General features: G+C 42.7%; 1 protein-coding gene across 3 annotated transcripts in view; it reads left to right on the top strand.

The window, feature by feature from the left end:
• NXNL2 (nucleoredoxin like 2) overlaps positions 1 to 25362 on the top strand; it is a 105395-nt gene that overhangs the window by 60267 nt on the left and 19766 nt on the right. For all 3 annotated transcript variants that reach the window (XM_085632818.1, XM_085632819.1, XM_085632823.1), the window contains exon 2: positions 3382 to 3976. In XM_085632818.1, coding sequence (XP_085488944.1) covers positions 3678 to 3976 — 299 coding nt within the window. In that variant the 5' untranslated portion in view covers positions 3382 to 3677. The remainder of the gene's footprint in view (positions 1 to 3381; positions 3977 to 25362) is intronic.

Below are 25362 nucleotides of genomic sequence, written 5' to 3'. Positions count from 1 at the left end.
CTTGGCATACATTTTCCCTCTTTTGCTCCTAATTTGAATATTTACAGCCACATTAACCCGCTGTGCTGGCGCAACCACAAATATTTCTTTCTGTTGAGCCATCTTTCCTAATTTGGCTTTGTAATTTTCCAACGCAAAGGAGGAAGACGCTTGGAAATATATCGCCGTTCATTCAAATCCATATATCACAATTTGCAATCAGTGGGTCGTAGGAGCAAGGAAAAACAAGCTGTTGCCATTGCCAAAGATGAATGAAAAAAATAAAGTGGCTACCGACTAATGAAGGAGACAGTGTAACGCCGCAGCTAAAAGATCCAGTCCTGATGAGCAGTCACAAAAGGAGGGACTAAGAAGCCTCATTATCAATCGAAAGCCAGCGTTTATCATGGACAATGACACAAGACAATGATAAATATGGGCGGGGCTTCCACACCACTTCTAAAACATACCCTACTACAGCATGCCTCGCAGAGCGAGCAGCACATGCGGTGCAGCACTAGGCTCGACCTATAAAGGGACATGCCAGTAGTGATACTTGAATTCGAGTTGACAATCTAGTGCTTAGATGCTCTTGGGCCATTAGTGCTACATAAATGTCAAATATATATATAAATGACTGAAGATTCTCTTCCTAACCAACTCAAGATACAGCCAGACTTCTCACAGGTGGAAGGGAGTGCTGGACTGTATCCCACATGAACTTTCCAACATAAGAAAGGAGCTCTAAGAGAGATAGGTTAAATTACACCTCGAGTCAACAATTGCAAGGAAACAGAATGCACTGATGCTTCTTCTGTTACCCAGGGTCAAACTGTGCACATGAGGTCCGAGGTACATAATACTGCCTATAAAAATCTGGTCGCCAATTGTGAACCGATGTATGTACTAACAGGTAGGTTTTCTAAATTCCAGTTTGCAGTGGGTCGCAATCCGAACTACCTCATGAATATTAATGAGGTAGGTACCAAATTGCGCCTCTCATATTGCTCAGATTTGTGACTAATCAATGTCTTTTTTTTCATATTCCCTCTTAATATTTGTTAAGAATGCCATAAATAATTCAGTTCTGTGCACTGAATTTGGTGATGAAAAAAACATTTTCATCATGTTTAAAAATCTTTTTTGGTTTGTCTTGTAATCTATTTTCTCCGCTGATGACATAAGCTATCCCAGTTACTTTTTGAGGTCCATGACTGTTATCTTTCCAACACTTTTTTTACTCTTCAGGCAGCATATTGCTTAACCACTGAGCAATAAGCCCCATCCGCTTCCTGATTTGACGTCAGTTCCTTAATCATATGGTGCATGTGCTAATTGTGTCCTAAATAGGGCGCATTGAAAAATTGTGCAGGAGGGCTAGAAGTGAAATCTGCTCATATCATTTGGGGATAAGCTTGGCACTGAGTCATAAGTTCGATGGTGTTTAAATGGATAAAATGATAGGGTGCAGCTTGTTGTATTGACAGAGAAGTTGCAGATTTTCCAAAATAGACCAGTTGGATGTAACACATGATGGGCCAGAGATGCTCCATTTGTGTTGAGATGATCTTGTCACTGCAGCTAAATGCACTTTGAGTCTCAGCACAGTGCATTTGTTGGATAGATGTGAGCGTCTATGAATTTCTACATAATCGTTATGATATGATTGGGGTATTGGGTATATTCCAAGGTGATCATGAGGTACAATACACAGGAACTTGAATTACATATAGGAGGACACTGAAAGCCTGGGAAGTGCTTCTAGTGCTGGTACTGTTACGTAGCCTACAATCACCTTGACATTATCTTCATCTCGGGGACATGGCTAATTCCTGACCCCTAACCCATCCTCAAATAATTTGTCCCTGACAGCTACGCTGTCACACCTCGTAGCCAAACCTCTGAGACACCACCAGACCTTGGCATTTCTCGGTTAACGAAGATGATTGACTCCTTCCAGCATGTATCTCCAATCACCAAACCCACTCACACAAAAAGCTCCATTCTAAACAGCATCTTCTCAGCATTCCCCTCCATGATCTGCCTAGACCTAATACCTCTACACCAATGTGACCAAAATGTCATCTCATTCGCCATCTCATCTCACACTCCTCCACGCAAATGGCAACCCAAGCACACCATATTCAGTATATCTTATTTCAGAAATGTCTCTGATAATGCTCTCTAACACAGATTTACTTCCCTAGCCTTCCTTCTACCTATGACTCCAATACATTCCTTTGGTCACTCAAGTCCATCCAATAGATCCTAAAAGTCAGTCTTTGCACAAAAAGGCAAATCTCAGACCGTCTGCCCCGTAATAGCTGGAGAAGATCATTATCAATAACAAACTCATCAAAAATTCAAAATTATATGTCACAAACTCATGTTTTCCTGTGGCCTCCCATCATTCAAAACCTGCATAAAGAGCACCAGTTTAGCTAAAAGCCATTCCACAACAACACACATTCACTATATTCCATTCTAGCACTCCTTCCGGTGGTTAACTGTTTGAAGCCTGGCCTGCATAATGATCATAGTCTCCCAATGCTTTCTCATCACTCCTTGACACTATGAAAGCCATACCCCTCACAGGTACATTCCTATTCTCCCTAAGCACAAGCCTATTTCATTCATCGTTAAGCAACCTAACCGCAACTCCGACAAGCTTTCTAGTTTCTGTCCTATCACATACCTCTCCGTCTTGTTGAAAATCTGTGAGACAGCAGTCTTCTTTGAGCTTTAGAAACTTTGTGTTGGTAATCACCCGGTTATGAAATGTTCCATCTTAAAATACATGAGTATCACTAATCATTCTCAAGCAATGCACTCAATTTCTCCAAGGATAAATTCTGTTGGTCATCCCCGAGTTCTAAATTGGTAAAGATGAAGTGTAGCGATGTATACAATTAGATACTAAATAAATATAATTACACTTCTCAACAATGCTTATGTTTTTAATAGCAACAATGGTAAGCATCATTTAACCTTAGGAAGTTTTGTTTAGAATGATAGCAATTGGAGGTACATTAGGGTTTTTTTAGTTGGGGAAGGAGTTGAAGACCATATTACAAAAGGAATTAGAACAAACCACACATGGATCTAATTAAAGTAGCAACTCTGGTGTTAACTGCTAAGTTGACTAAGAAATAACACGCATGACTGCACAGCCTGGCATGCCCTACCTGACAGCAAGTGGGCAGTACATATAACATTTTGCTGACAGGTTTGGGGATTTAGCTGCATAAAGACTTCAATATGTCTTCAACCACTGTTGATATTGCTTCCCATATTACGATTTTGTGTGTTGATGTTCAATTGAATTTTGAGGGAAAGTAAAATGTGATCATAGGGATACTAAATAATTTATGTTGAAATAATATTTTCTACTTTCTTTGACAGGGAAACGAATGAAGAAAGAAATCAAGGGATTGTTCATCGCCCTACAGGCTGTAAAGATTGGTGTGGACTCCTGGGGACAAGTTAGTTTCCTGGAGATGAGCATATGACTAGCACACTTTGCTGCCATTTAATGACAATGGCAAACACAAATTACTTCAGCAATAGCCTTTAAAGACAAAGATCACCGAGTTTTTCGGAAGATCAAAGAGTTACTATCTGTGATTATGTAGAAGGCAAAATAAAGACAACAACACAACCAAAGAAAGATAAAATATTGTTCTCATTCCCAGTTTGACATGGATCTATTCAGTGGTAGAATTTTGATAAACAAATATGGTGACCAAGTTGACCCTGAAGAAGCATTACAGAACAAAATTGTTGGTCTGTATTTTTCTGCCAGTTTCGGATCTCCTTGCCGAGATTTCACACCAATACTATGCGACTTCTACACAGAGCTGATCGAAGAGTCATATCCCTCTGCTCAGTTTGAAATTGTCTTCATCTCATTAGATAAAAGTCCAGAAGATATGGTGGACTATATGCACGAAATGCATGGGGATTGGCTAGCTTTACCCTGGCATGACCCATATAAACAGTAAGTGTGGTAGAAAGTAACAGTAAGTATGAATGTGGTAGTGATGTCAAATTGCTAGCCAGAAAAGTGTATGTGTGAGTTTGTGTCTGCATGTAAGAAAAGCGCATGACCAAGTGATGTAGCTACAATAATAATGATATGCTAATGTTACAAGCACCTTTCATACAAACCACGTGTGTGTTACTCTGAAAGGATACCTAATGTCTTCGTATCTTATGTGATATTATATTGTTTTTGCATTCTTTCAAGATGCAATCCGTTATTTTATGTTAGGCTTTGTTTGTAAAGTGCTACAATGATATCTTGGATTCATATGTTTTATTTTGTTTCGCTTGATTACAGTGGGCTATAATTAGGCAGATAACACAGTACTGGTAATGTTGAAAGAAGATTTTATGGGTTCTAATTCATGACAGTTGTATTACAGTGTTCATTGTTTAATACGCTCTTTCTTGCGCTTGGATTACTAATCCTAGAGGTCGTGATGTTTGAGGAGCTGCGCACAGTAGGAAATTAGGTTACTGGCTGAGGGGATGAAACCCTACTAAAACCACAACCACAAATGTTGTCAGGGTGAAACACAAACAAACCCCAAGTTAGCTTGGCACAAAAGCAGTCAGACTTAACTTAGAAGCAATGCGTAAAGTATTTATGCAGCACTTCAAACAGACATTAAGTGAAAATACAACACAAAAAAACATCACGCACCAACTCAGAATAATAGGGTAAAATCGAATACATTATTTGAGACCAAAACAGCAACAATCTGAATAATGGTACCAGAGATCTGTGATTATAAAGATTTAGGTAAAAATAATGCATAAAAACAAAAAGCACCAACAGTGGATATCTGATCGTGTCGGACCCAGACACAGTCACAAGTTCAGGCTGACCGCAATGGAGGACTGGATACAGGGACTAAGGTAAGCCCCCTGAACAAAGTACCTTAAATCCTGGTGCACCTTCTATGTGGCATTGCATTGCAAGGCTTTGTATTGTCCAGCATCACATCCAAGGGGCTGCGAGGGCTGCAGTGTAAGGCCCTGTGTCAGGTTGCGTTGCTCTGTGTAAGTTCCGTTGAAGCTGTGTGGTGAGGCTTTGCAAGAATTTGCTTCAAGTCATTTCCAATGAATGCGTCACTTGGCTTCAATTCCATTGAGGCAGGCAAGGCTCTGCAGTGCTCCGCGTCACTCAGCGTCGATTATCATGAAGCTTGTAGCTGTGCTGCGAGGCTTTGCATCATTTCGTGCTGGATTTGGTGAAGACCATAGCTGGACTGGCAAGGCACCTGTCTCCCCACTTCCAGAGGTCCAGGACTGAAGGAGCACCACATGGAGGGGGGGGGGGGAGTTAGGATTCATAGCAGGTAGAGTCCAGGTGCCGGGTTCAAGAAAGTTCGAGCTCTGATCAGGAGGCTAGCCATCTAGGCTTTTAGTTACTCTGGCGGCCCTGGGTTCAAGGTGCAGGTCCAGTCTTTCCCGCTCAGACAGCAGGGCATCAGAGTAGCAGGGCAGCAAATTAGCAGTCCTTACAGCAGAGTAGCGCAGCAGTGCTTCTGCATCTTCCACAGGTGCAGAGGTGTACTGAAGAGTTTTGGCTGAGGGTCTACTATTTATCCTTGGTGTCAGTTTTGAAGTAGAAGTTTCTAGAAAGCTATACTCCCACAGGTGTCTTGAATTTCCTGCCTACCTGCCCTATCCCCAGCTTGTCTGTGGGCACAAAAGACTACTGGAAAATTCTGTGTGTGTGTGCTGAGGCAGAGTCTTTGTGATGTGTAAGTATGGTAGGAGACATCTCCGCCCCTCATCAAGTCAAAGATGGTACTGCTAACATCTATTCCTCTCTTGTCTCACTGTCTGAGAGTAATACACTAAGACCAACTGCCAGCTACACCTAGTCATGTAACCCAGGGTACAGGATGCAGGTACCAAATGGCTGTGACAAGAAAATGTCATCTTTTTAAAATTGGAATTTTCAGAGATGTTACTTAAAATCCGACTTTACGCTTGAAGAGAGTTTTCAATTACAATTCGTTTGACACCAAACTTGACCTTCCTACCTGCTCCCAATTGAATGGTAGTATGTATTACATGTAGTAAGGTAACACAATGTTATCCTATGGGGAGGTAAGCCTTGCAGTAGTGAAAAACAAATTTAAGAGTGTTTCACTACCAGAACATGTAAAACTTAAAAGTACATGTCCAACTTTTTAAATACATTGCACCCTGCCCTTTGGGCTGTGCACAGTCTACCCTAGTTGTGACTTATATACATTAAAAAGGAAGGTTTAGGCTTTTCAAAGGGTTTATTTTGCCAGGTCGAAATGGCAGTTTAAAACTGCACCCACAGGTTGCAATGGCAAGCCTGAGATGTTTAAAGGGCTACTTGAGTGGGTGGCACAATGAGTGCTGCAGATCCACTAGTAGTATTTAGTTTACATACCCTGAGTACCTATATTATCATTTTACTAGGGACGTGCAAGTAAATTAAATATGCCAATTGGGTGTAAGCCAATTTCACCATGTTTAAGGAAGAGAGCACATGCACTATAGCACTGGTTAGCAGTGGTAACATGTGCAAAGGGCTAAGGATACCAAAAGTGAAGCCTGCAAAAACAGGAGGATTGAAGGCAAAAAGTTTGTAGAAAATCCAACCAGGGATGTCAGGTCCAACACGTACTATAACTATCAGGACATCACCTATGTAGATGTTTGTATATTTACCACTATGCGGGAGAAGTGAGCTATTTAATAAGGAGTCCAGTTCGGTGTTTATGGAGAAGGCTGTTAGCATGGCTTTTTTAACAGAACCTAACCGAGGCCATTATTATATGTATTAATGCAAATATAAAATAGTATTAAAATAGTAGTAACAGATTATGAAGTGTGGTTTGTAAGCTAAATCGGATGACTAGATTGCTTCATGCCAGGCCTAATTTTTGTCCTGGATATTTTATTGCCATTTTTAATAAAGAGCAACAAGGTAAAATGTAAAAAAAACATAACTTGATACAAGTGAATATAAATAGCAAGACATGTTTGCAAGTAACGTACATATGAAAATGGCCATCAAATAACACACAGCTTATAATTCTTGAGAAATTCACAGAGCATATATAAGTCCCTTTGAGATGATTGGTGATTGAATGTGTGACAAGAAGAAAATAATATGCTGAAGGATTAGGAAAGGCCGATTCGTTTTTGGGAATAGATTTGTAGATGGCTCCTGTGAAGTGTTCCTAGGTAACGTATATGTAACATGTATGTCATAATAAGTGTAGACAAGGTAACGGGTTAAAGGAAATGGGTAAGGGAGAGGAGGCAAGAGTGTGAGGGCGAGTCAGGTGAGACAGTAAATAATTTATTTAGTCATAGCTGCAACCCGGGATTATGGTTAAATGATAGGGATTGGTATGTTTCCTATTATGAGGATAAGTTGCAAGTAAAGACATCGAGCATTTTCCATATGCGTTGTGAGAATATAGGATAGCTTTTATTGAGGGATTGAGTTATATGTGTGCTCCTCAAGTTGGTAACCCAAGCCCACCAAGTAAGATAAAGTACATTGTTTTAAAAAAATATTTATATATCTTTTTATTAACTTTGCTCAAATGACCTTACTTTACAGGAATCACATGCGTTTGTACATGGTTAAGCTTTAGCATCACAACAATTTTCTGTGAGAGAGGTATGAGGTTGTTTACCTTCAGTGGCTCCAAAGGCACAAATTTGCAACAGGACATATGCACGACCAGTAGACAAAACCCCAATTTATCGGTCGCTCCCCCCCCGACAAGGTGTAACTGATGCCTTTCACTCCTCCCCCAACATTGCTTTATGCTGAAGCCATGGTGTCCTTATTTTCTCCCACTTTTTGAGACAGCCGCTACTTTTATACACTGTTTCTTCAGCTCCTTGGCACCAGTCAAGGCTCCTTTCCCACTCTCCCAGTGACGGGGGCGTAGGCACTCCCTATCTCCTTGCGATGTTTCATTTGGCAATCCCCGCTGCAAGGTTCAGCCATATTCCCATATGCTTGGGCCAATCAAAGTCTCCCTGAATCATCAAGAGAAGCCATGTGGCATCCATTGGGACCGTCACTCCTGACACCCTTGACATTACATCCGTGACCTTCTGCCAAAACCCGGCTATCTCCTGACATTCCCATGGAATGTGAAAGAAAGACCCCTCCTGTTGACAATCCGACACAAAGCGCTGTGTGTACCCTCCCCCATTTATATAAGTGGGTCGGTGGATAGTAGGTACGGTGTAAAATCTTGAGTTGTGCCAGCCTAAATCTTGTACGGACTGCAATCTCTCTTGGGCTCTGTATTGCCTCTTGCCATTGCTCATCATTTATATTTCCAAGATCATCAGTCCACGTTGCCCGCAGGGTTGCCAGAGGGTGCGGCACGTTATTTATTAATTTACGATACATCGTGGATGTCGCTATTTCAGGGATAGGGTCTAATAGTAATCTATCCTCAGAGGGGAGTGATCTGGAATAAGGGTACCACATTGGATGTATCCTCACAGAGCATGCATCAGTATTAGATAGTGGTATCTCTACGTTTGGTTTAAATTATATTCCTGCAGTAGGTCTTCAAAGGTGAGTGGAGCCTCTCCCAATCACACATCTCCCAGGTGTTCAAATCTTATCAATTTCCACCCTCAGAAGCCCGGCTACTCCTTTCAATGGATCCCCTGCCCACATTGGGGTCTGACTAGTCAGTTTCCCCATCCAGCCCAGAAATCTCTTGTCCTCTCTCCCACACCCCACTACTACCCATGTGTGCGCCGGCCACTCCGGGCGTGCCCTCTGAGAGTACAAGAGTGGTCGCAATTTCCTCCTGGCATAGGGGCTCTGTCCGCTCTATAGGCTGGCTCATTCACGTCTGCATAGATCCAGTCGTTAATAACCAACAATTGTGAAGCCCAGTAGTATATTTTAACCCCTGCGACCGCCAAACCACCATCATACACTCCCTTTTGTAGTTTGTGAAGTGCTATTCTGGGAGAGCCACCCTGCCACAACGGCAATCTGACTTCCTGGGGTACTCTTTTAAAAACTATTGGGGGAACAGGGCATGCGATGTTCTGGAGAGCATAGAGGAGGCGCGGCAAAGCCATAATTTTAAAAAGAGCCACCCTGCCCATAAGAGACAATGGCAGGGTACGCCAGTGACGTACATCGGCACTGAGCCGATCTATCTGGGGCTCGAGGTTCTTCTTCAGGAACGTCCCGTGGTCGCTTTTGATGTATATGCCCAGGTACTTAAGTCCCTCTTCGACCACTGGGGCCATGCACCTCACCGGTATTCTAGGTGGAGGGCCCGATAGCAGGAATATCAATGATTTAAACCAATTAATGGTGTACCCTGAGTAACTCCCAAATAGTTCAACAATATGGAGTACTCTTGCCGTCAAGTAGTACGGTCTTGCTAGATATAGAAGTATGTCGTCTGCAAAGAGCGAAATTCACTCCTTCCACCCCCTGGTGCCTCTGTACTCCAAATCATCGGGTCTCTCCGGACCCAATGCGCCAGCGGCTCCAGTGCGAGGGTGAACAACAATGGGGACAGAGGGCAACCCTGTCTAGTGCCTCTCCGCATTTGAAAGGGTCTGGACAACACTCCATTGACTCACACTCGGGCCTGAGGTTTCCTGTATAGCAGCCTTATCCAACTTCAGAAGTTAGGGCTGAAGCCCATCTTGTGAAGTACCAAAAACAAATAGGGCCATTCTATACTGTCGAACGCCATTGATGCCATCTGTTGGGCAGCGCCGTCTCCCGTCATGTGGAGCACTCTGTATAGCCTCCTTAGGTTGTGGCGAGTGCTTCTATTAAGCATGAAGCCCGATTGGTCTACATGTATCACCTCTGAGAGGACCGGCACCAGTCTATTCGCCAAAGCCTTGACTAGCACTTTCGCCTCCACATTGATCAAGAAGATTGGGCGATAGGAGGCACATTGGTCCGGTGGTTTCCCGGCCTTATGTATCTCTGCAATTGTGGCCGCCCGCTAGTCCAGCGGGCATTACCCCGGTTCCTACGCCTCTAACAGCATATTAAGTAATGGTGGATTTATTATGGAAGCCTGACTTTTGTATATTATATGTATTATATGTATGTATCACTCCGAGGGTCTGGAAGCTCCAAAAGATGGGCCTTGAAAGTTGAGGATTTCAGTTCCCACAATCTACTTGGACAAAACCCTTATAAATCCACTGGTGTTCTCCAGGTTGAGGATCCTTGTCGGTGATGGTCCAGGTGAGCTCTGTTAACCTGTAGCTTGCAAGGAGTCCACTCTTTAGTTCTTTTGCAGCAAAGTAATCCCCAGGGCTGTAGTTTCACCTGGTGCACTCTTCAAAGGACAGGCCTTAGAACCTTGCACACCAACTTCTCAGCATGGCAACGTCTTGCTTCTTTAAGTTTCAAGCAGCATATCTGAGAGGCTCTGCCCCTCTCAGATACTTATTCCCAGTTCTCTGGGTCAAGCAGGAGGTCACTAGTGACCAATAGGAGCAGGCCAACTCCCCAAGATTATGACCACATCCTGTAGAGTGTGGCATTGTTTGTCCCAGAGTGCACCAAATCCTCAAAATTCATAATGGCTGATTTTCCAGCAGGGCGGTAAGAGCTGGCTAAACACACCCCTAGGATGGCTAATTTTCATAAACTCTCCACCTAGCATCCGTGCATTCCTTCCATAAGCCTAGCTCTTGCTGAGGTGAAAAGTTTAGAGTTGTAAATGACACTAAGGCCTCCTCTTCTATTTGAAGACCATGGTTTATGACTCCTCCCCCTGCTCTGGCATTCCTGTGTAGCAGAGGCTCTTTATCACCTCTTCAAGGCAGCTTGGCTAATCCACTAAACTCTGACCAATCAGGACAGACCACTGGAAGGCTGAATCTGGACTTACAAACAAGAAAGTCTTATAATTTCTTGTATGTACACTTTAGGAGAAATTCAAACATATATTCTTGAGTTTATTAATACCATTCGGGGAAGTCTTTTAATTGCACTTCTAGCCCTCTCCTATCAAGAGTTATTAATTAATAACTTCCTGCTATGTTAACCTATGTGGCAGGGGATCTGCAATGGGAAAAATGACTTGGGCCATTTTCCAGCACCAGGACTTAGAAAAAAATATATTTTATAAGTACTTTGCTTATCTCTACAGGACCCCCACCCCATGGGACAACTAGGGGAGACTTTAGAGGTTCGGAATCTGTAGAAATATTGCAATTCCCCCCCCCCCTCCACAGGCCTCCTAGCACCACAGTCGAATTTGGGCAGCACCTTATTACAATGTGGGGAGTGAAATGTAAAATTTCACTTACCCCAGGACATATTAAACTCATTTTATAAGGGTCTACCTTATAAATACCTGACCCCCCACCCGGGACACCTAGGGGAGAAGCTGGGGGTTCCTAATATGCCAAAACATTGGAGGTTATCCATTTTTAAGTGCCCCTAACCCCAAAGTCGAGTTTGAGCACAATTTACTTTTTAATAGCTGTCCTGCCACCCAGGGCTACTTTTAAAACTGACCACAGGCTTCAGCAGTGAACACAAAAGAGCTGCTGGCCTCTAAACTGCCATGGCTCATCTATACTAGGGGCTGATAGGTAGTTTCCATCCCCCTGCCCTAATATGCACTAGGGCCCTAGGATGTAGGGCATGCCAATCACAGGGGTACCCCATACCTTAGTGTTTGTAGGTGTTTTCACTGTTTTCTAAATGTGTGTCTTTCAGCAGTGCACTAGCCCTGGGCCTGGATAGGCAGAGCCCAGGGTCAGTCAGAGTCAGTTACCACCAGTACCATTCAGCAAAATGTTGGGGGGTGCCCAGGGCACAGGATGGCTTTGCAACACTGACAAACCCTCTTGTATCTGTAAATCTCGACATGCCTGAAGTCTGTTTTTTAATCACTAATTTGATTGCTCTCATACATTTCGATAATTACTTATTTTTTCACAATGTAAATGGAATGAAATACACTAGTGGAATTATAGTAGGTATCCCTGGTTTCAAGGGAGAAAAGAATTACCGGTTAGCATTTACTCATTCCCATTTACAATTCTTGGGAAGAAAAATCAGAGAATGCACACTCCTAATATCATATAAATTGCCATTTTTCCTGTGAACTCAGTGTTTGGTTGAAAATATTTCTTCTTGGAAACGCATTCTTCTCAGTGGTATTGTACCCTTGAGAAACTTAGTCAATCATTTGCTGTTTAACTGTGAGGCTTCAATACTTCTTATAGAAGTTTGGTTTCTGTTGACTATTTCCTTGAAAAAAAACCTTTTCCAGAAAGAATCACTAACTTCAAAATAAAGATAGTAAATTGTCCCTCATGTTCTTATCACTGCTGCCTCTGATAATTGTCATTGGATGCGAGGATAAAAATGGTGCTGTGTTCTTATCAGGCAATGAAATGTTGAAATTCCACATAAAAAATAAATACCCTTTGTTGAATAAAATATTTACTCTACAAGAGTAATTTGCAAGACTGCTCCTTTGATCTCCTGCCAAGTTCATCAAATCTGCATTCTGATCTTCTTTACAGAATCAGCCTGCTGGATCACCTCTCATGTTCATCAATATTGGAATTAGGGTGTGGCTCCATTTACTACCAGGGAGCCACCCAAGATGGCAGTTTCACTGAGGAAGTGCTGAGATTTTGGAGACATATAGTCCCAAAGTTCTAATATATTTTAGTAGCACATTTCCAGGAACCAAGTATATTCTCCAGTACTGTAAGAGGGAAAAGACTCTTTAATGTATGTGCATATCTTCACAGAAAATAGAGAATCTCTCAATCTACCCACCTCCATGAAATGGCACAGAAGGAGATGGTTGGGGACCTGGTTATAACAGTGCTCCCCTTCTAGCCATCTCAGGGAGCCAGGCTTCATTGGAATATAGGGGCATATGTATCAAAGGATACATTTGCAATTCCCAAATAGCGAATTTTAGAGAATCGCTATTTGAGAATCGCAAAACGCTATGTATTTAGGATTTGCTAATAATTTTGCGAAGCCTACATATTCCTTAATTGAGAATCGCAAATAGCGATTTTCAATTAACCCCTTCCATGCTGCGCAGATTCCGCCGCTGTGCTGACGGAATCTTGCGCGGGCGTGGTCATGACGGAACGGTTCCGTCATGAGCACAGCTCAACCGTGGCTCATGACGGAACCGTTCCGTCATGAGCACCGAAGGGGTTAAGGAATACCTTCTCATTCATTCCTATGGGCCTAGTGGCCCATAGGAATTCTCAATTAGAGAATCGCAAATTGAGTATGCAATTTCAAGGGTGCCAGGGTGTCAAAAGGACACCCTGTTGCACCCCTGAAATGTGCACGTGTGCACATGTGGCACACATACATGCCCTAAGGGGATGTATGTGCGCCACATGGCACTTTGAAAAATGCAAAAAAGGGAATTTTTCAAAGAAATCGCAAATTACCACCAACTTGAAGTTGGTGGTCATTTGCGATTTCTTAAGGAGAAATCGCACAACTTGGGTGCTTTTTACATCGCATTTAAGGAATCGCAATTTGTGATTCCTTAAATGCTTTCGCAAAAAATAGGAATCGCAAATTTTCCTTTGATACATCCCAAAAAGCTTTTTCCCGTTCGCAAACGGGCTGATTCTGAGAATCGGCCCGTTTGCGAACGGGAAATGTGCTTTATATATTTGCCCCCTGGAGATGAGATAGCGTAATCAATTTTGGTGCCTGGACAGTTAAAGGTGGTTCCCAGAAATCCTCTTCAGGACCGTAGTCCTTCCCGGAAATTAAAGACCATAGCTGCCCACACTGATACTTAGAATCCAGAATCTTTTGCACCTCGTTTTCAGATTGTCCTTGAATTAACACTGGGGAAGGACATGTTAAGAAAGGTCTAACAGGTTTTAAAAAGGATGTGTGAAACTTAGGATGATGGTACAACATGGCGTGCCATTTTAATTTGTATGTGACAGGTTTAACTTGTTATTCAATGACATGGACCTAAGTGTAATGGACGAAACCTATTCTGGGTCCGAAATGTAAGATATGTGGGTAGCCATACACTGTCTCCAACTTTGTAAATAGGTCAGACTGGACATTTCTTAGTATGTTGTAAATACTGTTGCACTTAAGTGATAGTTTTTTTCAATTACTTGCACTCTCTCGTGCACTGCGGGTATTTGAGAGGAGATATCTGGTTGTGAAAATGGTAGAAAACTAGGATGATGGCCATACAGACTATAAAATGTTTAATATAGTGGAGGAATGTTTTGTATTATTGCACGTCACTTCAGCTAACCATAGCAGATCTACTCAAGTATCACAGCCAAATAACAAATCAGGTGTTGTTTTGCTTGACACCTTATCTTTACCCGTTAGTTTGAAGGTAATTACTGGTAGACAGAGTAGGGGATGCGTAAAGAGTAGAACACCACGTTTGCCAAAATGTTGACATAATTTAGGTGCCCCTGTCAGGGATTATAAATGTAGGTACTCTGGGCACATGAACAACATGAACCAGAAGGAGATAGTTCTTGGCAGGCTATACAATGGACATTTAGTTACGCAGATCACAACAAGCAGGATTTCATCACAGTTCTGATGATTTGGTAAGTCTGCAATAACATATAGGATGATTGTGCTTTAGTGCGGCGGTTCATAAACTATGGTTCAGGGACACGTGTGGGCCCGCAACTGCTTAGAAAATTAAATAATATTAATAGATTAATAATGTGTATATAAATAAAGAAGAAAAATGTAGAATTGAACATTTTAAAACGTTCTGTAAATGTGGAGGAATTTGAAATTAGAAGTAAAAAATTAAATTAGTATCCTCAGATTGGTTCATGGTATCAGTGCAAATGCATCAAACAGAAAATAGTGTGGATGATGAGTGGCCTTAAGTGGATTTAGAATAGCCCCAGCCTTCCTAATGAAATTAACATTTTGATTTTGTTTTTATATTTGTTTGTGAATTAAATAAAGTATTTTACAATTTCTGTATTTGTGTTCTGAATAAATATTCCTGTATTTTAAGTTTATTGGTTTGCGGTTTAAATCATTGAAAATGATTAGGCTAGGGTCCCGGACTTCGAGTAATTATTCAGTGGGCTTCTCCGGGTTCCTGTAATGATTAAATGGTGGTCCACAGAAGTCAAAAGGTTAAAATTCACTACTTTAGGGTATCCTGGGTGTAGGCAATGATGTAACAAATCCTGGGGTTGTGAATAATATGCTATGTCTCGTGCTCCTACTACACAATTTTAGACAGTTAAGACAAGATTGTTTTTTATGCTTGGCTACCAAACTCTTTTTGAATTAAATCCATTGTTTTAGCAGTTCCGGAATGACCTACTGCAGGCACTCCAGGGCAACAATAGAACACTGTGTTCTGGAAATGTAAGTGGGTAGAAACCTTTTTCAGTGTCATCACGAATTTGAGGTTAGCCCCTGCAAAGTACATTCAAGGGGGTATCCCATCCTCTGGACCCAGTCGAAAGCTCTCTGACCAGGGTCCTCCCAGTGCCAGATGGGGGTCCCAGAGCTTGGCCCCCACTGCACTGCGGGGGCTGGGAGGGCTTTTGTTAAGTCATCGACCTATTGTCATGAATTTTCCAAACTCGATCTTAGTTGCCCAATTACACCAGTTGCTAGTTTGGAAGCTGCATCAGACAACTTCCAAAAAACCCATCTACATTTACAGCCCCAATGACCTATTGAGGGTTGGCGATTGAATGCAAAGATAGTTTTGCTTTAATTCTTCTGAGTCTCGTCTCGATAAATAGTCAGCTTTTCAATTCTGTGAGCTAGGTTAAAATGTGACTATAAAATCAAACTCTATGAAAGACAGCATCAATCTCTGCTGGTGTGGTGTTAATTGTCAAGCTGCTTTCATAAATTGCAAGCTGCAGCGGTCAGCGTGCACAATCATTCTATGCCTCGCTCGTAGCAATTTATGTCTCCACTCTTGGAAACCTTCCTTTATCCCCAAAAGTTCCTTTTTTTGGCAGTAGTATAACTGATTTCACCAGAATTTACCTTACGAGACATGAGAACTGGATTCAATTTACAGTGTTCATCTTGCTTTGCACTAATTTCCATATCGAAGCATCTGCTTCTGCAATAAATGAATTTTTCATATTCAGGTGAACCACTACTAGACTGAAGGTAAAGGCTAATTTTAAATGCTGAGAAGTTGCTGCATCCTTAGAGGACCAATGAAATCACCATTTGTTCATTGTTTATCTTTACAACGCACATTGACCTTTACAACGTCTTGCATTGCATTGATATATGAAGAGTGAACAGTATATGTGCGTATATGAATATAATTATACATATAAATATGCATATACAAATAGCCTATATAGGTGTATGTGTGTGTGTATAAGTGTGTATATATATATATATATATATATACCAAACATCTTCTCCGTGGGAGAAATCAGGGTCGCACTCCAGTTGTTCAATGTATAAAGGGTTTAATTCAACATATTATCAGCAGTCATGCAAGACACACAGGTCTCCAAACCAACGCGTTTCGGTATTCTCACGATACCTTGCTCACGGTTGATTTTGCACCCCAGGTGACTGATATTTAAATAAAGAAAAAAACATTCAAATGAAATGCTGAGTACCTCATTTCCTGTTGCTATCAAGACTAACCCCTCTACCTTATGGGAGTTGTAGTCTGATTTTTTTCACGTTATATAAAGCTTTAGAGACATATGTTATACTACATTATGGATTGAGTCGAATTCTTTCAACACAGCAGGATGTTAAACAAATCAAACCTATCAGGTCATCCTTAGGATGTTGCGTTCACGGTAAATAAAATATCTATCCACTGTGGTGCATTAACCATAACATGTATAATTTACTGCAAACATGCAGTGCGTTAATCCAAATAAGTAATAGCAGCTTTGCTTCAGGTTTCTAAGTATTTTTGAGATCATCAAACAGTACATCATGTTACTATCAAAACATTGATCCCTTCAGTGGCAAGTTTGTGATGCTCTTTGAAGCTCCTCCAGTGGAGAGTCTCTCCCTGTTATTTGGGATGAGCTGTAAGTGTACATATTCTTTGTGATTGCTGTACATTTGTAAATAGAATAGGAGTTAGATATGTATGTAGAGTTCTTCCGACTGGTTAAGGCCGTGTGGTGCCAAACTCCTGAAGTTTAAAATATGACGTGATTCCCGTTGACGTAGCATTTTCTCTCTATTGCCACCGCGTGTCAGATTGGGGATTGATTCTATCCCATAGAATTTCAACAATTTCCAATTACCATTATGGTGAGTGTCCATGTGTTTTGCCACTGCTTTGTTTTTGTCTTTGTTTTTGGTTGCGCGAACATGCTCTAAAATTCTTTTTTTCAGTTCGCATATGGTGCTTCCCACGTATTTTAACTTACATGGACACTCGATGATGTAAATGGTGTATTGGCTTTTGCAGGATATCAGATTCCGTATTTGCCAAGGTTTCCCATTGGCCAATGAAGTTTCCAAAGTTGGTTGTGCAATTTGGCACGCCTTGCAATTGTGGCATTTGATAAATCCTTTAGTTTTAAGCCAGGTTTCCTTTGGTTGTTTTGTGTTCAAGTGACTGTGTGTCAGTCGGTCTTTCAAGTTAGTTGCTCTTCGAAATGTTATTGTTGGTTTAGATCCCATTTTTTCACCAATTGTGCCATCCATCTGTAAAATTTTCCAATTTTTTTGTATGATGTTGGCTACTTCCTTGGATTCCAAGGAAAAATCCATGATTAATCTAATGGGTTCTGTCTCTAATTGTTGTTCCATTCCTTTTGGTTTAAGGCACTCATTTCTAGGACTTGCGTTGGCTCTAGACCAACATCGGTTAACAATCCTTGCATTGTATTTCCTGGCTTTGAATCTCTTTATTGTCCCGGCACTGTGTTTCCTCCATTCGGTTTCTTCACTGCAAATTCTTCTTAACCGTAAGAATTCACCATACGGTATGCTGGATATTAGGGCGGGTTGATGGAAGCTTGTTGCTTCCAAGGTTGCATTGGTGGCTGTTGTCTTCCGATGAAGTGTTGTTTCCAGGTGATCATTTTTCACGTAGATTTCGGTGTCCAAAAAGGTCACTCTTTCCTTGCTGATTGTGTAGGTGAATTTCACTCCACTTGTGCTGTTGTTAAGTATGGAAAAATAATCCTCGAATTCTTCAGTCTTTCCGTTCCAAATGATGAACAGATCATCAATGAAGCGAGTCCAGCTCACAATGTTTTTGGTATATTTCTCATTCTGACTGTTCCATGCAACTTTTTCCTCCCACCAACCCATTGTTAAGCAGGCATAGCTAGGGCTAAATGAAAAACCCATAGCCGCCCCATTCTTTTGCCGGAAGAGGTCCTCACCAAACAAGAAGATATTACATGTTAGGCATGTTGAGATCATGTCCAGAAGCATATCATTGTGGTGTTTGTAATGGATATTTCTTTCCTGTAGGAAGGAACTGATTGCATTCAAACCCAATGCATTGTCAATATTGGTATACAACCCAATCACATCCATTGTTATTAAGTGATATGTGCTTTGCCACTTGATTGTTCCAAGGATTCTTAACAAGTCTGTTGTGTCCTTTATGTATGAGCGTAGTTTGGTTACATATGGGATCAAAAAGAAATCGATGTAATTAGAAATGGGTTCTAATAAGGAACCTTTGGCTGATAGGATAGGTCTCCCCGGTGGGTTTGCTTGATTTTTGTGAATTTTCGGGAGAAAAGTTGCTACTTTAGGGAAGTCAACCAGTAAGTATCTACTTTCCTCCTCATTTATCAGGTTTTGTGCAGTCCATGTCCTAAGTTTCTTGTCCATATCCAATTTGAAGGTTGCGGTGTGGTTTGTGTGCAGTTTTTCATAATATGTGGTATCCAGTAGTTGTCTCATGGCTTCTGTGATATAGAGAGTTCTATCCCATACCACAATATTGCCCCCTTTATCGGCCATCTTGATTTCAAAATCTTGATCCTTGGTTAGGTTCTCAAGGGCTACTCTTTCCTGTTTTGTGAGATTATCTTTATACTGGATCTTTTTCATTTTGTAAAGGTCATGGATAACTGCTTCCTGAAAGAGGTCAATTTTATTACCAGGAGGTAACTGTGGGTAAAATTTAGATTTCGGGCGCTTTTTACTTAAACCTGCTCCCAATTGTTGGCATGCTGTTTCCAAGGGTATGTCTTCCCCCAGTTCTGCATTCAGATTAAGTAATGTGAGGAAGTCCTTTGTTTCTTGAGCCAATAATGATGAAGTCGGTTGTTCCAGTGGCTTGGATTGTTTCTGTTTATTCTGATTTTCCAAGAAAAATTTGGCCAATTTGATTTTTCGGATGTACAAATAGAAGTCTATTCTCATTTGAGCCAGATCCATTTTTTGTACTGGACAATAGTTAATGCCCCGTTTGAGAAGTGAAATTTCCGCCGAGGATAATTCGTATTTAGAGAGGTTTACCACTTGTAATTCATCCATTACTTGTCTTTCCTCTGTCTCATACTCCTGGTCTTGGTACCAATTTGTTCTGTCTCGCTGCTTGTTTCTTCGACCCCTTCGTTTCTTTTTCTTTGGTACCATGGTTTTCCTCTGCCTCGACCGCGGGGTTGTCTTTGCGCCGACTGGTTCTGTTCCCATTGACGCTGCTGTAAAACGCGGCGCATATCCCCTAAAAAAGATTGTTTGGCACTGTCCATAGGGGTTTCCGATTCACACCCGCTTAAATCTGTGGAAGCCAAAGAGGAAAAACTGCTAGAAGTGGCCATTGAATTGCTCGCCATTCCCGGTTGTTGAAAGGGGTCAAATTTCCTTGCAAAGGTAAAGATTCTGCCCTCGGCATAGTCGATGGTATCCCTTACAAATTTATTATGTTTGCGTTGGCGTACAATATCCTCGTGTTTGTCGATCTGGCATTCCAAATCCTCTTTGAATTTTAACATTTCAGGGTTTAATTTTGCAGATTCAAGTTCCTTTTCCAATTCTTGTAGTTGTGCCTTGATTTTTTGTAGGGCTATTTCGCCATGTTTCACCAGTATATTAATTAGTCCCAACGACGAGTTGAGAGTATGTTCGCACCATTCTGTTAGTAGCTCATTAGTTGCGTCTTGGTGACTAGGCATTAATAAAATTCTTAGACCTCTTGGGACTCTTTGTACTTCCAGGTATTTGCGTAGCGATATTATTTCCCAGGATTTATTGATTTCCTTTCGATCCTGAGCCCTACTCAAGGACACAAATAATTTCTGCAAAAAGAAGTCTTCGGAACCCACTGTGGGTAAAAACAACAACATCCAGCATGCCCCTGTGCACTCAGCAACACCCACTTAGGGCGGGACAATAACTCCAAGCATGCTGGGTATCCATGTGACTTCATTAAGCAGCCGCCCATGATGAAGAGGACTACTTACCTCGAAACGCGTCGGCAACAGGATTTCATTTCAGGTGTGACTTCGCTGGTTGGCAATTTAATAAAGCTTCAGCTTTCAGCAGCAGTGAGTGCGTCCAGACATGCTTGGGCATTTTGAGGGCAAAAATTTAAACGCGGCAGCCCTACCGCGCTGGATTGCACCGTCTCGAAATCTGAGAGGCCTCGTTGGGAACTATTCCACAACCTTTTGGCACAGCTGTTGAGCCACCATGAACCAGCGATCGATCCTGAGCCCTACTCAAGGACACAAATAATTGCTGCAAAAAGAAGTCTTCGGAACCCACTGTGGGTAAAAACAACAACCTCCAGCATGCCCCTGTGCACTCAGCAACACCCACTTAGGGCGGGATTATAACTCCAAGCATGCTGGGTATCCATGTGACTTCATTAAGCAGCCGCCCATGATGAAGAGGAATACTTACCTCGAAACGCGTCGGCAACAGGATTTCATTTCAGGTGTGACTTCGCTGGTTGGCAATTTAATAAAGCTTCAGCTTTCAGCAGCAGTGAGTGCGTCCAGACATGCTTGGGCATTGTGAGGAAAAAATTTAAACGCGGCAGCCCTGCCGCGCTGGATTGCACCGTCTCGAAATCTGAGAGGCCTCGTTGGGAACTATTCCACAACCTTTTGGCACAGCTGTTGAGCCACCATGAACCAGCGATCGATCCTGAGCCCTACTCAAGGACACAAATAATTGCTGCAAAAAGAAGTCTTCGGAACCCACTGTGGGTAAAAACAACAACATCCAGCATGCCCCTGTGCACTCAGCAACACCCACTTAGGGCGGGACAATAACTCCAAGCATGCTGGGTATCCATGTGACTTCATTAAGCAGCCGCCCATGATGAAGAGGACTACTTACCTCGAAACGCGTCGGCAACAGGATTTCATTTCAGGTGTGACTTCGCTGGTTGGCAATTTAATAAAGCTTCAGCTTTCAGCAGCAGTGAGTGCGTCCAGACATGCTTGGGCATTTTGAGGGAAAAAATTTAAACGCGTCAGCCCTGCCGTGCTGGATTGCACCGTCTCGAAATCTGAGAGGCCTCGTTGGGAACTATTCCACAACCTTTTGGCACAGCTGTTGAGCCACCATGAACCAGCGATCGATCCTGAGCCCTACTCAAGGACACAAATAATTGCTGCAAAAAGAAGTCTTCGGAACCCACTGTGGGTAAAAACAACAACATCCAGCATGCCCCGTGCACTCAGCAACACCCACTTAGGGCGGGACAATAACTCCAAGCATGCTGGGTATCCATGTGACTTCATTAAGCAGCCGCCCATGATGAAGAGGACTACTTACCTCGAAACGCGTCGGCAACAGGATTTCATTTCAGGTGTGACTTCGCTGGTTGGCAATTTAATAAAGCTTCAGCTTTCAGCAGCAGTGAGTGCGTCCAGACATGCTTGGGCATTTTGAGGGAAAAAATTTAAACGCGGCAGCCCTGCCGCGCTGGATTGCACCGTCTCGAAATCTGAGATGCCTCGTTGGGAACTATTCCACAACCTTTTGGCACAGCTGTTGAGCCACCATGAACCAGCGATCGATCCTGAGCCCTACTCAAGGACACAAATAATTGCTGCAAAAAGAAGTCTTCGGAACCCACTGTGGGTAAAAATAACAACATCCAGCATGCCCCTGTGCACTCAGCAACACCCACTTAGGGCGGGACAATAACTCCAAGCATGCTGGGTATCCATGTGACTTCATTAAGCAGCCGCCCATGATGAAGAGGACTACTTACCTCGAAACGCGTCGGCAACAGGATTTCATTTCAGGTGTGACTTCGCTGGTTGGCAATTTAATAAAGCTTCAGCTTTCAGCAGCAGTGAGTGCGTCCAGACATGCTTGGGCATTTTGAGGGAAAAAATTTAAACGCGGCAGCCCTGCCGCGCTGGATTGCACCGTCTCGAAATCTGAGAGGCCTCGTTGGGAACTATTCCACAACCTTTTGGCACAGCTGTTGAGCCACCATGAACCAGCGATCGATCCTGAGCCCTACTCAAGGACACAAATAATTGCTGCAAAAAGAAGTCTTCGGAACCCACTGTGGGTAAAAACAACAACATCCAGCATGCCCCTGTGCACTCAGCAACACCCACTTAGGGCGGGACAATAACTCCAAGCATGCTAGGTATCCATGTGACTTCATTAAGCAGCCGCCCATGATGAAGAGGACTACTTACCTCGAAACGCGTTGGCAACAGGATTTCATTTCAGGTGTGACTTCGCTGATTGGCAATTTAATAAAGCTTCAGCTTTCAGCAGCAGTGAGTGCGTCCAGACATGCTTGGGCATTTTGAGGGAAAAAATTTAAACGCGGCAGCCCTGCCGCGCTGGATTGCACCGTCTCGAAATCTGAGAGGCCTCGTTGGGAACTATTCCACAACCTTTTGGCACAGCTGTTGAGCCACCATGAACCAGCGAGCGATCCTGAGCCCTACTCAAGGACACAAATAATTGCTGCAAAAAGAAGTCTTCGGAACCCACTGTGGGTAAAAACAACAACATCCAGCATGCCCCTGTGCACTCAGCAACACCCACTTAGGGCGGGACAATAACTCCAAGCATGCTGGATATCCATGTGACTTCATTAAGCAGCCGCCCATGATGAAGAGGACTACTTACCTCGAAACGCGTCGGCAACAGGATTTCATTTCAGGTGTGACTTCGCTGGTTGGCAATTTAATAAAGCTTCAGCTTTCAGCAGCAGTGAGTGCGTCCAGACATGCTTGGGCATTTTGAGGGCAAAAATTTAAACGCGGCAGCCCTGCCGCGCTGGATTGCACCGTCTCGAAATCTGAGAGGCCTCGTTGGGAACTATTCCACAACCTTTTGGCACAGCTGTTGAGCCACCATGAACCAGCGATCGATCCTGAGCCCTACTCAAGGACACAAATAATTGCTGCAAAACTACTTACCTCGAAACGCGTCGGCAACAGGATTTCATTTCAGGTGTGACTTCGCTGGTTGTGACTTCGCTGGTTGGCAATTTAATAAAGCTTCAGCTTTCAGCTTTCAGCAGCAGTGAGTGCGTCCAGACATGCTTGGGCATTTTGAGGGGAAAAAAAAATAATATATATATATATATATATATATATATATATATATATATATATATATTGTCGAGCCTCTGAAGACGAGCGACACGGCTCAGAAACGCGTCAGGCTTTCATCCATGACAGGGGAGCTGCAGTTGCCGGCGCGCACAGGGGTCCTCTACCCGCTAAAATGATACCACTGTTTGAGTGCGAGCCTGCCAGCGGGCACCTTGGAGCTTTGAATATATATATATATATATATATATATATATATATATATATATATATATATATATATATATATATATATATATATATATATATATTTTCCCTACTGGCGGATAGTGGGTGGTTATAGTTAGAATGTAGTTTCCAAAGGAAGACCATTTTTCATTTGCCACTGACTAGAAAATTTCGGAGTGAGCTGCGAAAAAGCAGCCCAAACTGCTGAGCGGAATTAAACAAAATTTGGCAGACATGTAGCAGTGGGTCGAGAAAGCGCCCTTTATAGGTCGAGCCTGGGCAGTGCATGCGCTGCTCTGCAAGGCATGCTGTATTAGAGTATGGAATTGAAGCTCCGCCCACTCTCTGCCCATATTTTTCATTGGCTTGTAAATGCTGACTTCTGATTTGGTAATCATCTTGTTAGTCTCTCCTTAGTACCGCCTTGTCTTCATTTGTAACATTCCATGAGGATTGGCCCTTTTACTTCTTTTGTTACACGGTCTGTGCTATTTAGTCTGTAAGTACTATTTTCTTAGTGACTTTTGTCCTACTGCAGGCACGACATGCTTTGCAGCAACATTCAGCGTGCCATGTGCAGTTTCACTTTCCAAGCAGCTGGGACAATGGCGGCCGCTTCTTTGCACTGCAATAGGTCTCACCTTTAGGAGAGTTTGAGCTATTGGCATTCTAAATGACAATGGCTTAAACTCTCGCGAATGCTGGACCTATTGCTTTGCAAATATTGGTTTTTTTTGGGGTGCTCCCAAGTGCCCCATGCTGTGCTAGCACTTAATAGAGGCCACACCCCTTTCTTTAGATAAGCTGCGTCTAAAGAAAGGGGCGCGGCCACCATTAAAATGAAAGCGCTGTTTGGGGCGCTTTTACAAAAAAAAGTTTTTCAAACATATGCTTTTTTGGTAAAAACTCCCAATACGGCGCGTTGACTTTAATGGCGGCCGCGGCCCTTTCTTTAGACATGGCCTATATTCACATGCAAGCGTGACATGGGGTGTTTGGAAACAAAAAATATTTGCAATTCAATAGGTCTTGCATTTGCGAGAATTTAAGCTATTGACATTTACAATGCCAATAGCTAAAAGTCTTGTAAATGCGAGATCTATTGCATTGCAAATGCTTGTTGTTAAGTGGTGTAAATCCGTTCAGTAGTTTTGGAGAAGTGTAAAGATTTTTAAGAAATACAATTGGTGACGTGGAGGACGTGACCCCACCCGAGAGCTCATGCTGAGATCTGATTGGCTGCCATCACTTCATTCAGAAAGTGTTGGCAACCATCTTGTGACTCGGTTGAACCGAGTCACTGAAAAAAGCTAAAATAAAAGAAAAGGGGACAGGGTCGAAACTAGGCCTCTTGGGGTCCCACAGGTACCCCGCAGGGGATACAAAAATATTTTTAAAAAAAATACTTTTGTTGGGAGTCACGCTGGGTGTATGAGTACCACCAGAAAAAAAAAACACAAGCTCCAGTGCTTTGTTAATTATAGGCCCCCAGGTGGGCCAGGTCCAAGGGCATCTGTAATTATTGGATGGGGGGTGCACAGGCCTTCCTCCTAGGGGACCTCCACCTCCCTGGGGCTGTTTGTTTAGTAAATGCAGGGGGGGGCAGCGCAGATCACCTTCCTCAGCCCTGAGGGCCGCCAC

The sequence above is a fragment of the Triturus cristatus genome, chromosome 2_1, assembly GCF_964204655.1.
Source record: "Triturus cristatus chromosome 2_1, aTriCri1.1, whole genome shotgun sequence".
NCBI classification, from domain to species: domain Eukaryota; kingdom Metazoa; phylum Chordata; class Amphibia; order Caudata; family Salamandridae; genus Triturus; species Triturus cristatus.
The sequence above is the reverse complement of the archived record's forward strand: the minus strand, read 5'-3'. Positions and strand labels throughout refer to the sequence as shown.